Here is a 15,000-nt window from a genome sequence, read left to right on the forward strand (position 1 = left end):
CAGTAAGTTCATGAAAATCTGGATAATGTTAATGTACTGAAGTTTCTATAGGTTAAGTGAAAGTCTTTGTTGCCGAATTTTTTCTTTATTCAGAAGTTTATTGCAGAATTCTTTGCTTTTTCTTTGTTGCAGAATTCTTTGCTTTGTCTTTGTTGCAGAATTCTTTGTTTTGTCTTTGTTGCAGAATTCTTTGCTTTGTCTTTGCTTTCTTTGTTGCAGAATTCTTTGCTTTGTCTTTGCTTTCTTTGTTGCAGAATTCTTTGCTTTGTTCATTCTTTGCTTTGTTCAGAATTGTCTCGGCTTTCAGTCTTTGTGGCAGAATAGTCTCGGCTTTCAGTCTGTGACAGAATAGTCTCGGCTTTCAGTCGTGGCAGAATAGTCTCGGCCTTTCATCTGTGACAGAATATCTCGGCTTTCAGTCGTGGCAGAATAGTCTCGGCTTTCAGTCTGTGGCAGAATAGTCTCGGCTTTCAGTCTGTGGCAGAATTGTCTCGGCTTTCAGTCTTTGTGGCAGAATAGTCTCGGCTTTCAGTCTGTGACAGAATAGTCTCGGCTTTCAGTCTGTGGCAGAATAGTCTCGGCTTTCAGTCTGTGGCAGAATTGTCTCGACTTTCTTTCTGTGGCAGAATAGTCTCGGCTTTCAGTTTTTGTGGTGGAATTGTCTCGGCTTTCAGTCTTTGTGGCGGAATTGTCTTGGCTTTCAGTCTTTGTGGCGGAATTGTCTTGGCTTTCAGTCTTTGTGGCGGAATTGTCTCGGCTTTCAGTCTTTGTGGCGGAATTGTCTCGGCTTTCAGTCTTTGTGGCGGAATTGCCTCGGCTTTCTGTCTTTGTTGCGGAATTGCCTCGGCTTTCTGTCTTTGTTGCGGAATTGCCTCGGCTTTCTGTCTTTGTTGCGGAATTGTCTCGGCTTTCTGTCTTTGTTGCGGAATTGTCTCGGCTTTCTGTCTTTGTTGCGGAATTGTCTCGGCTTTCTGTCTTTGTTGCGGAATTGCCTCGGCTTTCTGTCTTTGTTGCGGAATTGCCTCGGCTTTCTGTCTTTGTTGCGGAATTGCCTCGGCTTTCTGTCTTTGTTGCGGAATTGTCTCGGCTTTCAGTCTTTGTTGCGGAATTGCCTCGGCTTTCAGTCTTTGTTGCGGAATTGTCTCGGTTTTCTGTCTTTGTTGCGGAATTGTCTCGGCTTTCAGTCTTTGTGGCGGAATTGCCTCGGCTTTCAGTCTTTGTTGCGGAATTGCCTCGGCTTTCTGTCTTTGTTGCGGAATTGCCTCGGCTTTCTGTCTTTGTTGCGGAATTGTCTCGGCTTTCAGTCTTTGTTGCGGAATTGTCTCGGCTTTCAGTCTTTGTTGCGGAATTGTCTCGGCTTTCTGTCTTTGTTGCGGAATTGTCTCGGCTTTCAGTCTTTGTGGCGGAATTGCCTCGGCTTTCAGTCTTTGTTGCGGAATTGTCTCGGCTTTCTGTCTTTGTTGCGGAATTGCCTCGGCTTTCTGTCTTTGTTGCGGAATTGCCTTGGCTTTCTGTCTTTGTTGCGGAATTGCCTCGGCTTTCTGTCTTTGTTGCGGAATTGCCTCGGCTTTCTGTCTTTGTTGCGGAATTGTCTCGGCTTTCAGTCTTTGTTGCGGAATTGTCTCGGCTTTGTCTTTGTTGCGGAATTGCCTCGGCTTTCTGTCTTTGTTGCTGAATCTTACGGAATAAGTTAATGTTAACACATCATAAGCAAAATCTAAGCATGTCAAGCTAAATACAGTTTAAGGTTAGTTATTTTACTGTTTATGGCACTATGGTTAAGTTACTTTGTGGCGCTATGGAAGCTTTCAATTTTTTTAGTACTGCCATGACAAAAGTATGGTGGTTGATAGCTGTTCCTTACGATGCTTTCTGTAGTGCCTACTTTGCTATAGATTCATGACAAAGGGATTAACTCTTTAATGATACAAATTTATATGTACATGGTGTTTTGAAATGAGATTTGGAGATTTTTGGATTTAACTTATAAAGTTTGTATTAAAAAAACATAAGTTTTATTACATAAGTTGTATATGCATTGGTTAAGTTGTGCTTCAGAAAATAACTTTGCTTAAATAATTGTATTAAGATTTAAGCTGTGTGGTCGTAAGCTGTGCGGTCGCAAAAGAAATTTTAGGGGTCAAAATGTTTAGCAGGAGGGTCTAAAGGCAACTTGATTGATTTTGCAACGTAATCTTTGTATTAAGTTGTTACAATCTCATCCAGACCTTATAATTTTTGCTTGAGCAAATTAACTTGGGAGGGTGTTATGAGTTTCCAAGTTAAGGGGGTATGGGTTTCCAAGTTTGGGGGTACAATTAAATTTAAACTAGTTTTGAGTCATAAAGGAGTTTGATAATTTAATCTGATTAAGAATATGCTATTGCATATGAGAGGCGATTCTTATTCTTGTGTACAGAAACTTTTCTGACGCAGTGTTTTCTTTCTAGGTATGTTACATTTGAGGTTTGTTGCGAACTACGAATTGTTCATCCAAAGCTTTAGAATCTGCAGTTGATCCATAGCGGTAATCAAGAGTAGTTTTCAGTTAATCTGAAACTGGTTGCAATGAATCGAAGGTACTTGTAAAGTATTTTGGAAGCTGGTGGCTGTCTAGTTTTAATTTTACATGTGGATTAATCAAGTCTGATAGCCAGAGATATGAGAAGAAATGGTGCTTTATTTCAATACTTTAATAAACTAAAGTGTTTTAATGCTAAAACTTCAGTTTTACCGTTATGTGAGTGTCTATGTAAATAAACTTCGTATAAGATGCATATATTTTGTGAAACATTGAAATTAGTTTGTTTATTCAGATGAGAATTAATTTTGTAATTTTATATTTGTTTTGAAAGTGAATTGAAATTGCCTTGAAAATGCATTGAAAGGTCAGTAAAGGAGACAAGACACAAGGTATATACTAGAGGAAATGTTTGCCAAAAGTACTCCTAAATTCCTGGTTATGAACCTCCAACATTATTCAAAAGAAACCTGATCATATGGATTAAGTCTACAGGCAACATTGACTTGAAAATTAAAGCTTCCAAAGAATATAGTCTTCATTAGGAAGAGGAAGTATAAGGACAGTATCTCTTATTAAAGAAATATATAAGTAGATGGAAATTTTTTAAAATGACATGATTGCTTTCGAGTTTTAAATGCTGGAAAATTACAGCAATGGAGATGTTATGGACCTGTAATCCGAAAGTTAACTAGTTTATTTTAAGTTAATCTAGTTAAAAGCAAGTAGACTAGAGCATAAATTGAACTGTCAATTGTCCTGAAGGTCTGTCCAGACGAGCGGGCTTGATCGGCGGACCTCCCTTCTAAGGCCCCGTCCACACGGTCGAGCTTTGGTCGACGAACTTGTCCGATGTGACGTCAGAAGTGGAGAAACAGCGGGAAAAGTCAGAACTTTACCTCAGTTTCTCCGCTTCTGACGTCACTTCGAACAAAGTTCGTCGAGCAAAGCTCGGCCGTGTGGACGGGCCTAACGGGCATACTTGATGGGCAAACTGTCAAATTGCCCGATAGGTCTTGTAGTAAAATCACCATGGTGGTGCCCGATGGCCTGAGCTTCGACCCTGGCAGACGTATGTTAACCATATAAATTTCTTTTACCAAGCCATTCTTTGCACCATATTCTCTCTTTACTTATTCATCACACACAGCAATTATCATGCTACACTATCTTCTTCTTTGTGGTATGCACTGTTTGTCGTACCGCACTGAACACACTACTGGCAGCGTCGGGCACGCCCACCTCTCCATCGCCTCACCCGTGTGGACAAAATTCACGGGTAAGCCCGCCAGAATTTGCCCGTCAACCTCTGAGCACGCCGATCAGGCCCGCTCGTGTGGACAGTCCTTTAAGTAATTAGTTTCAGCGTGGTTAATCTAGGTAAAAGCAAGGCAGTAGACTGGAGCAAAATCGAGGAAATAGACTGTAGCATAATGGATTATTCCTGAAGCGTGGTTATGTAGTTTAAGCTTCATTTTCAATCATTTTTGGCTATGAATGGATGTCTAAGATTGGGGTTAAAAAGAACAGGCTGTCGGATAGTAAGGCCCTGTCCACTAGCGGGCACAGATTAGTCAACAGAGAAGTAGAACTATTGCCTAATGCGTAAATGGAAATGGAGCATTCAAAGATATAGCAAACTTGTGTACGAAGTACCTCGGGTAACGTGTAGGTAAGCAAAGTCAACTGAGTATTTCAGCAAAAAAACTCTTTTTTTTTAAATAACTTCACTCCCACTGTTACTGGGTATGCTTTAAGTCAGTCACAGGTTAACCCTGTGTATTTACCATGAGAAATTAATGCGTAGGAGCTTGACAATTGTTTGACAGGTCGCATAGTGAAACAAGCGCACACGAACTTAAAAGCTAATAGATATAAGGCTGTGTGACGAAGGTCCTTTTAAAAACAAAGCTTATGATCGATGGTAGACCAGTACTTTTGACCCAATTGCATCACTGTCATAAGGTTAAAATGCAAACCATAACTTTTTGAGCTATTGGCATGCAGGACAACTAAAAAATTTAATGTCTAAAACATCGTGTGCATATATAGAAATAGAACAATAACTGGTTAAATGGGATCTCTGGGTGTTTCTTTTAAAACTGGCTTAAACAAAATTGTAGGAACCATGGTTGGCATCTGGTACCTAGTACCGTAAGGCCCCGTCCACACGGTCGAGCTTTGGTCAAAACTTTGCCGCGGTTTCTCCGCTTCTGACGTCACATCGAACAAAGTTCGTCGAGCAAAGCTCGGCCGTGTGGACGGGGCCCAACGTAAGTATGGTGTTTAATCATTGGACTCGCGAATTATGACGAAGAAACGAAGGAACCATGGTTGGCATCTGGTACCTAGTGCCGTAACGTAAGTATGGTGTTTAATCATTGGACTCGCGAATTATGAGGAAGAAACGAACATAGTAAATATGGTAGTCCGAAGTTCTAATTCAGTACCAAAAACTTTCTTTTCGCTATATATTGATTCACAGATATTATCAGGACCGGTTGCTTTACAAATATATCATCTTATTTTGGAGGGCAGGCTAATAAACACAACTACGAACTTCCATCTATAAAGCTCCAGATATGGTAATTCAAATCCACGTAAAACAAATCATAGGTAAAAGAAGTCTAGGAAAAAAAGTTAATGTTAGGTAGATGGTAATCTCCAAGGGTTTTAACCCGGTACATACATCGTGTATAGTTAATTTTGAATTACGTACTATAAAAGAAAGGAAAACCATAGACTTTATTGAGTTTAAGAGAAAATACTTCAGAAGTTTGTCTGAAAAGAAATTTCGTTTGTAAGTGGTTCAGATGCTGTTCAACAATTTCAGACCAAGATGGCTACTGATCTGAATTAGCTGAAAGTAGCCCAAACAGTTCATTTTGAACTGTTACATACCATACAGTGAAGGAAAACCACAAAAGGATTGACTTTAGGTGAAAATATCTCGGACACTTGTGCATGACAAGTTGTTTCGTTTATAAAGGGTTCAGCTTTTCATTATTGACAAATCGTGCTTCAAATACCTGCCTTACACCTGGAGGCGAGCATTTAAAAAATTGTCCAATTGTGCCAGGATTCTTTCAAGTAAAGTTTTCATTTCTCTAACTTCTCATCAGCTACTTATGATCAATTTGTTACTGATTTTTTTTTTGTCAATTATATTTGTTGAGAGTTAAGCTTTATAGTAACTAAATGCTTATAAAGGACACCAGTTTAACACCTGTTCTCGTTTTTCTTAGCAATTTTATGGCCTTATTGGTAGTTCCATAAACATAGCTGCTCATAAGAAATAACAGTAGACTTATATCATCAAAGATTATATGAGCTAATAGGAGAGATGCACAGATTGATGGATTATTATTATTATTGTTTTTTTTTTTATCACAGTCCTGCAATTCGACTGGGAGATATTTATAGTGTGGGGTTCCAGGTTGCATCCTGACTCCTTATGAATCCATCACTCTTCTTACTATGAGCGCCATTTCTAGGATCTCACACTTCTGCATGAGTCCTGGAGCTACTTCAGCCTCTAGTTTTTCTAGATTCCTTTTCAAAAATCTTGGGATCGTGGCTAGTGTTCCTATGATTATGGGTACAATTTCCTCTGGCATATCCCATGTCCTTCTTATTTCTATTTTCAGGTCTTGATACTTATCCATTTTTTCCCTCTTTCTCTCTGGTGTCCCATGGCATTGCAACATCAATGAGTGATACTTTCGTTTTGAAACCATAGTCCCAGAGGATCTTTGCCTGATCGTTTTCTAGTACTCCCTCTGGTTGGTGCTCGTACCACTTATTACTGCAAGGTAGCTGATGTTTCTTGCACAGATTTCAGTGGAGGGCTTTTGCCACTGAATCATGCCTCACTTTGTACTGGTTCTGTGCAAGTGCCGGACATTCGCTTGCTATGTGGTTTATGGTTTCATTTTTCGTATTGTACTTCCTACATATGGGAGAGATGTTATTTCCGTCTATCGTTCTTTGAACATATCTGGTTCTTAAGGCCTGATCTTGTGCCGCTGTTATCATTCCTTCAGTTTCCTTCTTTAGCTCTCCCGTCTGTAGCCATTGCCATGTGTCATCGCTAGCTAGTTCTTTAGTCTTTCATGTATTGTCCGTGCATTGGTTTGTTATGCCAGTCCTCTGTTCTGTTTGTCATTCTCCTGTCTGTATATTTCTGGGTCTTCGTCTACTTTTATCAGTTCTTCCCATGCACTCTTGAGCCACTCGTCTTCAATGGTTTTCAGATATTGCCCAGGGCTCTGTTCTCGAGGTTGATTATTATTATTATTATTTTATTTATTTTTTTATTTTTTTGGTTTATCACAGTCCTCTAATTCGACTGGGTGGTATTAATAGTGTGGGGTTCCGGGTTGCATCCTGCCTCCTTAGGAGTCCATCACCCTTTTTACTATGTGCGCCGTTTCTAGGATCACACTCTTCTGCATCAGTCCTGGAGCTACTTCGGCCTCTAGTTTTTCCAGATTCCTTTTCAGGGATCTTGGGATCATGCCTAGTGTTCCTATGATTATGGGTACGATTTCCACTGGCATATCCCATATCCTTCTTATTTCTATTTTCAGGTCTTGATACTTATCCATTTTTTACCTTTCTTTCTCTTCAACTCTGGTGTCCCATGGTATTGCGACATCAATGAATGATATTTTCTTCTTGACTTTGTCAATCAACGTCATGTCTGGTCTATTTGCACGTATCACCCTATCTGTTCTGATACCATAGTCCCAGAGGATCTTTGCCTGATCGTTTTCTATCACTCCCTCAGGTTGAAGCTCGTACCACTTATTACTGCAAGGTAGCTGGTGTTTCTTGCACAGGCTCCAGTGGAGGGCTTTTGCCACTGAACCATGCCTCTTTTTGTACTGGTTCTGTGCAAGTGCCGGACATTCGCTTGCTATGTGGTTTATGGTCTCATTTTTCGTATTGCACTTCCTACATATGGGAGAGATGTTATTTCCATCTTTCGTTCTTTGGATATATCTGGTTCTTAGGGCCTGATCTTGTGCCGCTGTTATCATTCCTTGAGTTTCCTTCTTGAGCTCTCCCCTCTGTAACCATTGCCATGTGTCATCGCTGGCCAGTTATTTAGTCTGTCTCATGTATTGTCCGTGCATTGGTTTGTTGTGCCAGTCCTCTGTTCTGTTTGTCATTCTCCTGTCTCTGTATATTTCTGGGTCTTCGTCTACTTTTATCAGCCCTTCTTCCCATGCACTCTTTAGCCACTCGTCTTCACTGGTTTTCGGATATTGCCCCAGTTCTCTGTTCTCGATGTTGACGCAGTCCTCTATGCTTAGTAGTCCCCTCCCTCCTCCCTTTCGTGTTATGTATAGTCTGTCCGTATTTGTTCTTGGGTGTAGTGCTTTGTGTATTGTCATATGTTTCCTCGTTTTCTGGTCTATGTTGCGAAGTTCTGCCTTCGTCCATTCCACTATTCCTGCACTGTATCTGATTACTGGCACTGCCCATGTCTTTATGGCTTTTTTCATATTTCCGGCGTTGAGTTTTGACTTGAGTATCGCCTTGAATCTCTGCATATATTCTTTCCTGATCATGTCCTTCATCTCTTGGGGTTTTATATCCCCTCCTTCCATTATTCCCAGGTATTTGTATCCAGTCTCATCTATGTGTTTGATGTTGCTCCCATCTAGTAGCTTTATCCCTTCAGTCCTTGTTACTTTACCCTTTTGTATGTTGACTAAGGCGCATTTTTCTATTCCAAACTCCATCCTGATGTCCCCAGATACAATCCTTACAGTCCTGGATTAGGGTATCTATTTCCTTGATGGTCTTACCATACAGCTTGATGTCGTCCATGAACATCAGATGGTTAATACTGTTGCCTCTTTTCTTGAGTTGGTACCCGGCATCCATCTTCTGCAGTACTTTTGTCATGGGAATCATGACTACTACGAAGAGTAGTGGGGACAGTGAGTCGCCCTGGAAGATCCCTCTCCTGATATTAACCTCTGCTAGTCTTATTCCAGAGCTTGTAAGTATTGTATTCCAGTTGCGCATTGTATTTTTGAGGGAAGCGATGGTGTTTTCCTCTGCCCCATATATTTTCAGGCATTCTATTAGCCATGTGTATGGTATCATGTCGAAGGCTTTCTTATAGTCTATCCATGCCATGCTTAGGTTGGTTTCCCTTCTCTTACTGTTCTTCATTACCATTTTGTCTATGAGGAGCTGGTCTTTTGTGCCCCTACACTTCCTTCTGCAGCCTTTCTGTTGGTGGGGGATGGTGTTTGTTTCCACTAGGTAGCTGTATAGCCTTTCGCTGATGATACCTGTTAGTAACTTCCACATTATTGGTAGGCAGGTGATAGGCCTGTAGTTACTGGCTATTTTTCCCTTACTCTTGTCTTTCTGGACTAAGGATGTTCTTCCTGTGGTCATCCATTTGGGTGCATGGGGATTTGTGATACAATGCTGGAGTTGTTCTGCCTTGACTTCTTGGAGCCATGTTGCATGTTTGTTGTGTGATACCGGATTGCTCCATATGTTTTCCCAGTCTGTTACTTGGTTCGGCTTCAGGAATTTCTTGGTGGTTGTCTGACCCTCTTAGTTGGCTATATAGTCTTTTCTGGTTGGTTCCGAATAGTTTGTTCTGTTGGTATCCCTTATTCCTGTTCATGCACCGTTGGATCTTATGTGCTTTGGCCTTAAGCTTCTGTTTTACACCTTCTATTGTGTTTTTTAGTCCCCTCTCGTGTACTTTATATTTCTCGTTCAGTCCCTCCCTTGTTTTCTTGCTTCTTTGCCTTTTTTCTGCCATCTCTTTCAGTTTACTCAAGTCAGATCTCATCACCTTGATTTGCTTTTCCAGGTACCTTTTCCAAGGCGGTTGCTGTTTTGGTTTGTGTTGGGTTGGTTGTGCTGGTGGTGTTGGTGTTTGTGTCCCCATCAGTTCTGCTACTAATCTTGCTCCTGCATATGTCAAGTTATCTGTTTCTGTGATATTGGTGGTGTGTATTAGTCTCATTATTTCATTGACCTCACTTGTTTTCTCCCTTAATTTCTTGGTGTTGTAGGCTTTCATGGAGGGGATCTTTGTTCTCTCTGTATCTGGCTCCATCCATTTTCTGATCTTTTCTGCCCATTCCGTCCTGTCTGTTACTTCGTCGGTGTTTCTTCTTGTGTCGTTTGATACCTCATCATCCCTGTCGTCTTCTGTGGCATCGTCTCTCAGTTCGTCTTCGTGAAATTCGTTGCCGTGTGTCATTTCCCTTTCCAGTTTGTCTCTTTCTGTTGGGAAGAGCCAGTTCTTTTTCTTTATGTTCCTTACTTGGTCTGCCAGCCACTGCTCTGTTTGGGGGGCGTTATTCCTCTCATTCCAGATGTTGACCAACCTTCTTCTATATCCTCTCTCCGTCGGGTTGCTTCTGATGTAGCATCTCCATATTTCCTTATTTTCTTCTCTCGTCCATTTCTTCCTCTGGTTTGCTTCTGTAGCTCCAGTTTCTGGTTGTTGGTTACTTTCGTTTTGGTGGTCAGTTGCTGGATGACGACCTCCAAGTACCTGACCGTCTTCCCCTTCAATTGGGCTAAATACCTGGCTGCCGGACGAAGCTCCTCTGTTGCCAGAGGTTCCATTTACGTCGTTGCAGTTTAATTCTTCATTTCTTTCCATCATTGCTGAGTTTTGCTATTTAACCCATAGCTGGACCCTACCCCATCAGGAATAGGTACTCATTTACAGCTGAGTAGACTGAGGAAATTATGGTAAAGATCCTTTCCCAAGGAATCAACGCCGAGGAAAGCGGTCACTCATCCAACGACTGACCAGCCCCATTGTTGCTTAACCAGTCAATTGACGACCTAACCCATATTATTATTATTATTATTATTATTATTATTATTATTATTATTATTATTATTATTATTATTATCATACCATATAGAAACACTATAGATATCCTATATTTTCATCTTTCTATGCACCATAACATAGGCAATAATAAACAAAGCGTGCTTTCTTTTTTATATATATTGGATTAGTGCTTACAAAATTTGGAAATACAGTTGTGCTTGAGTAAATGATTCAAATTTTCATCAGATGTATTTATAACTGTAATAATGACTAACCCTATAATACTGAGTCTGGATGCAGTTCTATATTTTTCAGCTAACTTCAGAACAATTTTTCTTTATCAACTTGAAATGAAAAGTCATTTACGACAGTATTTTATTTGAATGTATTATGTAAATTTTTTTTAAACTAATAAATTTTATGAAGTCTAATATTTCCCTCTTCTAATATACACATTTGGTCTTCTGCATGTATTTATGTATCCATATTATATATCTATATGTATATGCATATATATATACATATATATAATGCACATATACATACATACATACAATCACAAAACTAGTAACACAAAATCACAGATATCAAACTGGGAGCCACATGTAAGACAAAAAAAAAATATACAAAAAATTATAATTCACATATACGAACAAATCGTGAATATTAACCCTAACCCCTATCTGATCTGCAGGGTCCGTCGTAGGCTTTAACTACATTGCTACGCGCTCTGCAAACCTCGTTGATCAGAATGCAGTGGTTGGGGTATGTAATCCCATCCGAACCGCAGACTGGGTCAGCAACTGTAGGGCAGGCCTCGCCACATCTCTGGGCTGAAAGGTATTGGAAGGTAAACAGTGAGACGTATTTAGTATTCCTTGCTTTTTAGTTATATCATTTCGTTACATCTCCCAGATAGAACATGGATAACAAGGTATGTTTATCATTATTTGTTTTCCGTTTAATTAGTCACCAATTAAACAATGACATTGTTCTTAGTCTAATTACATCATGCCTTTGAGCTGAAACATAAACACTGAGATTTGAGGTATTTAGCATTCCTGGTTTTTGTTTTATTTTACCATTACATCCCTGAGCTGTAAATAATCCATTAGAAATATTTATCATTCTTTGTTTTTAATTTAAATCTATCATCACGTCTCTCAGCAGAATTGTAAAAATGGAAGGTATTTTACATCAACTGTTTTTAATTCAAATATATCATCATATCTCCAAGCTGTGATGTGATCAATATAAGGTCTTTATCATTCTTTGATTTTAGTTTAAATATATCATCTCATCTCTGAGCTGTAACATAAATAGTGAACAATATTTATCACTCATTTTTCGTTTAATTTAGTCACCAATTAAACAATATGAACTATTTAGCATTCTTTGTTCTTAGTTTAATTAAATCATCACATCCTTGTTCTGAAACATACACAATGTGAGGTGTTTATCATTCTTTGTTTTATTCAAAGATGGATTTTTCTGAAGTCTGCATTATCTTAATAGGAACTAGGATATAGCCACTTTAAAAGTCAGCTTATACGAAAATGGGGCATTCAGAAAATTTTTGTTTTCACTGAAGGTGAAAGCTAATGATAAACAAACAAAAATCTGACTAGCCTTGCCACATTCTTTACATGTGGAAGCATATTTCTTCTGCATTACATTCTATGCATATTTTTTACATCCTTCAGTATTTTTGAAAATTACATGATAAAGCTTCTTATATATATGAAACTTATCTCCCATATAATATATGTTTTATAGTTATGAGTATTTCCCACCATAACGTAATAAACAGATCTATACATGACAGAGGATCTTTCCCTTGCAGCAGCTTTATAAATACCCATATTTTTCAGACATAACTCAGGCTCAAACTGGTGTTGTATGAGGTTTAGATGATGCACTTCTGGCTGAGCAACCAGAGCTGTACGCCAGACCTCGTAAACCTTGAGACTTCGTCAACAACTTCCCTTACAGGCTGCTTTAGAAACAAGAGCTTGTGAGCTGGTATGTGCATATACCAGCTCAGCCTACAACAGTCAAAGAAACAAGGGCCCACATGCTGCCATGAGCACTAGCTCAGCTTACTACAACTCTAAAAGTAAGGTCCCGTGTTCTGCTGGTGTGTGTACCAGCTCAAAAAAATATCTGCTCTTGAAACAAGGACCCAGAAGCTACTATGTACTATACCAGCTCAACCTACAATAGCCACAGAAACAAGGTGCTGTCTACTGCTATGTATACCAACTGAACCTACGACAACCCCCAGAAACTAGGTCCCTTGCTGCTATGTAAACAGCTCAACTTACAATAGCCCTAAGAACGAAGGTCTATGCGCTGGTATGTGTACCAGCTCAGAAACATCAGCTCTAGCAACAAGGACCAGCATGCTGCTATGTCTACCAGTTCTACCTTTAAAAACCCTAGAAATATGGTCCCAAATGCTGCTATGTAAACCAGCTCTAACTATAAAAGCTCTAGAAAAACTGTGTCTACATGTTGCTACGTACTCATTTGCCAGCTCTACCTGGAAAGCCCTATAAAAAAAGTCCATATTCTGCTATGAATACCAGCTCTACCTTGAAAAGCCCTAGAAAAGAAAAAAGAGCACATATGCTGCATGTATACTAGCTCAACCTGTAACATCTACAACAACATTCAGGCTTACTGGCACAGGATCCATCATGAAGCCGCAGAAGAGAGTTGTCGACGCAGGCCCGGTTCCTCAACACGCACATGTTCTCGTACGTTCTGCCGTCACTTCCGCAGACTGGGTTAGCAATCCGCTCGCAGTTCTGGGGTGAGCATTCAGGGTTGCGGAACCCAGCTGAAAAGTAAGGAAATGATAAGGTTTGCTCTGTGCAAAGTTGCTAAGATGCACTTACGTTTTCAGTGAGAAGTTATCAAATTAGCTAGATGCAGTGTTGTTGATTTGTGCTAGGATTTTCATTGCGATAACATTGGATCATGTTATGGATCCCAGCCTCTAAATGAGAACATAACTGCCTTGATTCTATATTGTCATTTATGACCAAAAGTTCTTTATGAAAATGCAGGTTATGTTATGGGACCTGTCAGAAAGGTAAGGAAGCCACGAAATTGATAGATATGATGTTAATGTGTTAGGCTAAATTATATAAAACTGGGTAATTGCTGAAGCCATCAGTGAAAGAATAAATGTTATTTTGAAAGAATGTACCGATTAATACAGGATTGTGTGAACTCCTCCATTGAACATGATATTCCTTACAAATTTAAGTGTTAAGCTGATGAAAAGTTCACTATAGCTGGTTCACTTCAGGTAGATTCTTGGGTGAGCCCTATACCTGCGAGACGTTTGTTTGTCGGCGGCTGATTGACTGGGAGCTGTCTTTACCTCCCGGTACCAGCCAATCAGCGGCCACCAAACCAACGTCTCGTCAGCATAGGGTTCATCCAAGAATCTACCTTAAGTGAACCAGCTATAGTTCAAAGGTGAGAAGCCACATGTTATTGTGGCATGATGTTACTTAGCATAGTTACTTGTATACATGATGTATGAGAGCATGTATGTGTATAATGCAATCTTACCACACTGCCCATCTGACACTTTCTGAATAGCTGGGTCTTTGCACTGTGCCACAATCAGTTCACAGTCGTTCACGTACGTTACTCTGTTGTTTCCACATACGTAATTGATCTCCAGAGGGCAGACGAGGTTACAGTCTTTGGCTGTAGGGTAAACCATATTTTGAATAAGTATAGATTGTTATTTCATTATATATTCATCATGTATTAGTAGCGCTGAAGAATCAGTTAGCCACTTCTTGGTAAAAATTGCACGTTATGTAAATGAAGAAAGAATGCATCTTAAAGAACACCACACCAATATGTTTAATATGAAAATGTTCAGGATTAACATTGTTTCTGTTGGCTGTAATTTCTAGTAAATAAGTAGGTAAAAGAAATAAAAATATAAAATGATTCAGGAATAACTGAATGGTTAGTGTCGTTAGAGAAACTTCCTTTGTTAGATTCTATGGTTTTTCTAATATTTACACAAACTAAATATTAAGTCTATTGTCTTCAATAATAAATGTAAGATTAGTGTCGTTAGAGAAACCTCCTTTGATAGATTCTATTATTTATCTAATATTTACATAAACTAAATTATTCTATTAAGTCTATTGTCTCCATGCAAAAAGTGTCCCTGTAACCGAATAGCCAAAGAAGCAACGACACTCATTTTTCCTAAAATGCAGAGTGACCCTTTTTGGGTTTAATCTGGTTTTCATCAGATTTGCCCATGAAAACATTGAAGTCTAGATTATATACTTACTGCAGACACCATCATTCTGCTTTCCAAGCCTGGGGTTTTTGCAAATGGCTATCCGCAGCAAGCAATCATTTCCGTACACTTGGTTGTCGGTGCCACACACTGGTCTGAAGCCAGGAGTACAGTTCTCTTCGCAGTTCCTGGGAGGCTGCTGGGTGTTCACAACTGGGGCTGGAGCGGCAGCTGGCCTGGAGGAGTCTGACAGGGTCTGCACGACCGGGCGAACTGCCTGGCCGATGGAAGGACGGGCACCATTGCTGCTCGTCTGAATGGCCGGCCGGGCACCAGCTCCGCTGTTTGCAGACTCAGCTGCTG

The 15,000-nt window shown here is 39.8% G+C and overlaps 1 protein-coding gene and 1 long non-coding RNA gene across 2 annotated transcripts in view; one reads left to right on the forward strand and one right to left on the reverse strand.

Annotated features, from left to right (window-relative positions):
* Nucleotides 1-2,849, forward strand: part of LOC135212565 (uncharacterized) — a 4,127-nt gene extending 1,278 nt beyond the window's left edge. The window contains exon 3 of the long non-coding RNA XR_010313929.1: nucleotides 2,451-2,849. This is a non-coding gene — a long non-coding RNA (uncharacterized LOC135212565). The remainder of the gene's footprint in view (nucleotides 1-2,450) is intronic.
* Nucleotides 2,850-10,514: 7,665 nt separating this feature from the next.
* LOC135219195 (serine protease inhibitor dipetalogastin-like) overlaps nucleotides 10,515-15,000 on the reverse strand; it is a 21,380-nt gene continuing 16,894 nt past the window's right edge. The window contains exons 7-10 of the mRNA XM_064255754.1: nucleotides 14,689-14,994; nucleotides 13,941-14,081; nucleotides 13,039-13,197; nucleotides 10,515-11,188 (exon numbers count right to left, since the gene is read on the reverse strand). Of these exons, the coding sequence (XP_064111824.1) occupies nucleotides 11,028-11,188; nucleotides 13,039-13,197; nucleotides 13,941-14,081; nucleotides 14,689-14,994 (767 nt within the window). The 3' untranslated portion in view covers nucleotides 10,515-11,027. The remainder of the gene's footprint in view (nucleotides 11,189-13,038; nucleotides 13,198-13,940; nucleotides 14,082-14,688; nucleotides 14,995-15,000) is intronic.

This window comes from Macrobrachium nipponense, chromosome 19, assembly GCF_015104395.2.
Source record: "Macrobrachium nipponense isolate FS-2020 chromosome 19, ASM1510439v2, whole genome shotgun sequence".
NCBI classification, from domain to species: domain Eukaryota; kingdom Metazoa; phylum Arthropoda; class Malacostraca; order Decapoda; family Palaemonidae; genus Macrobrachium; species Macrobrachium nipponense.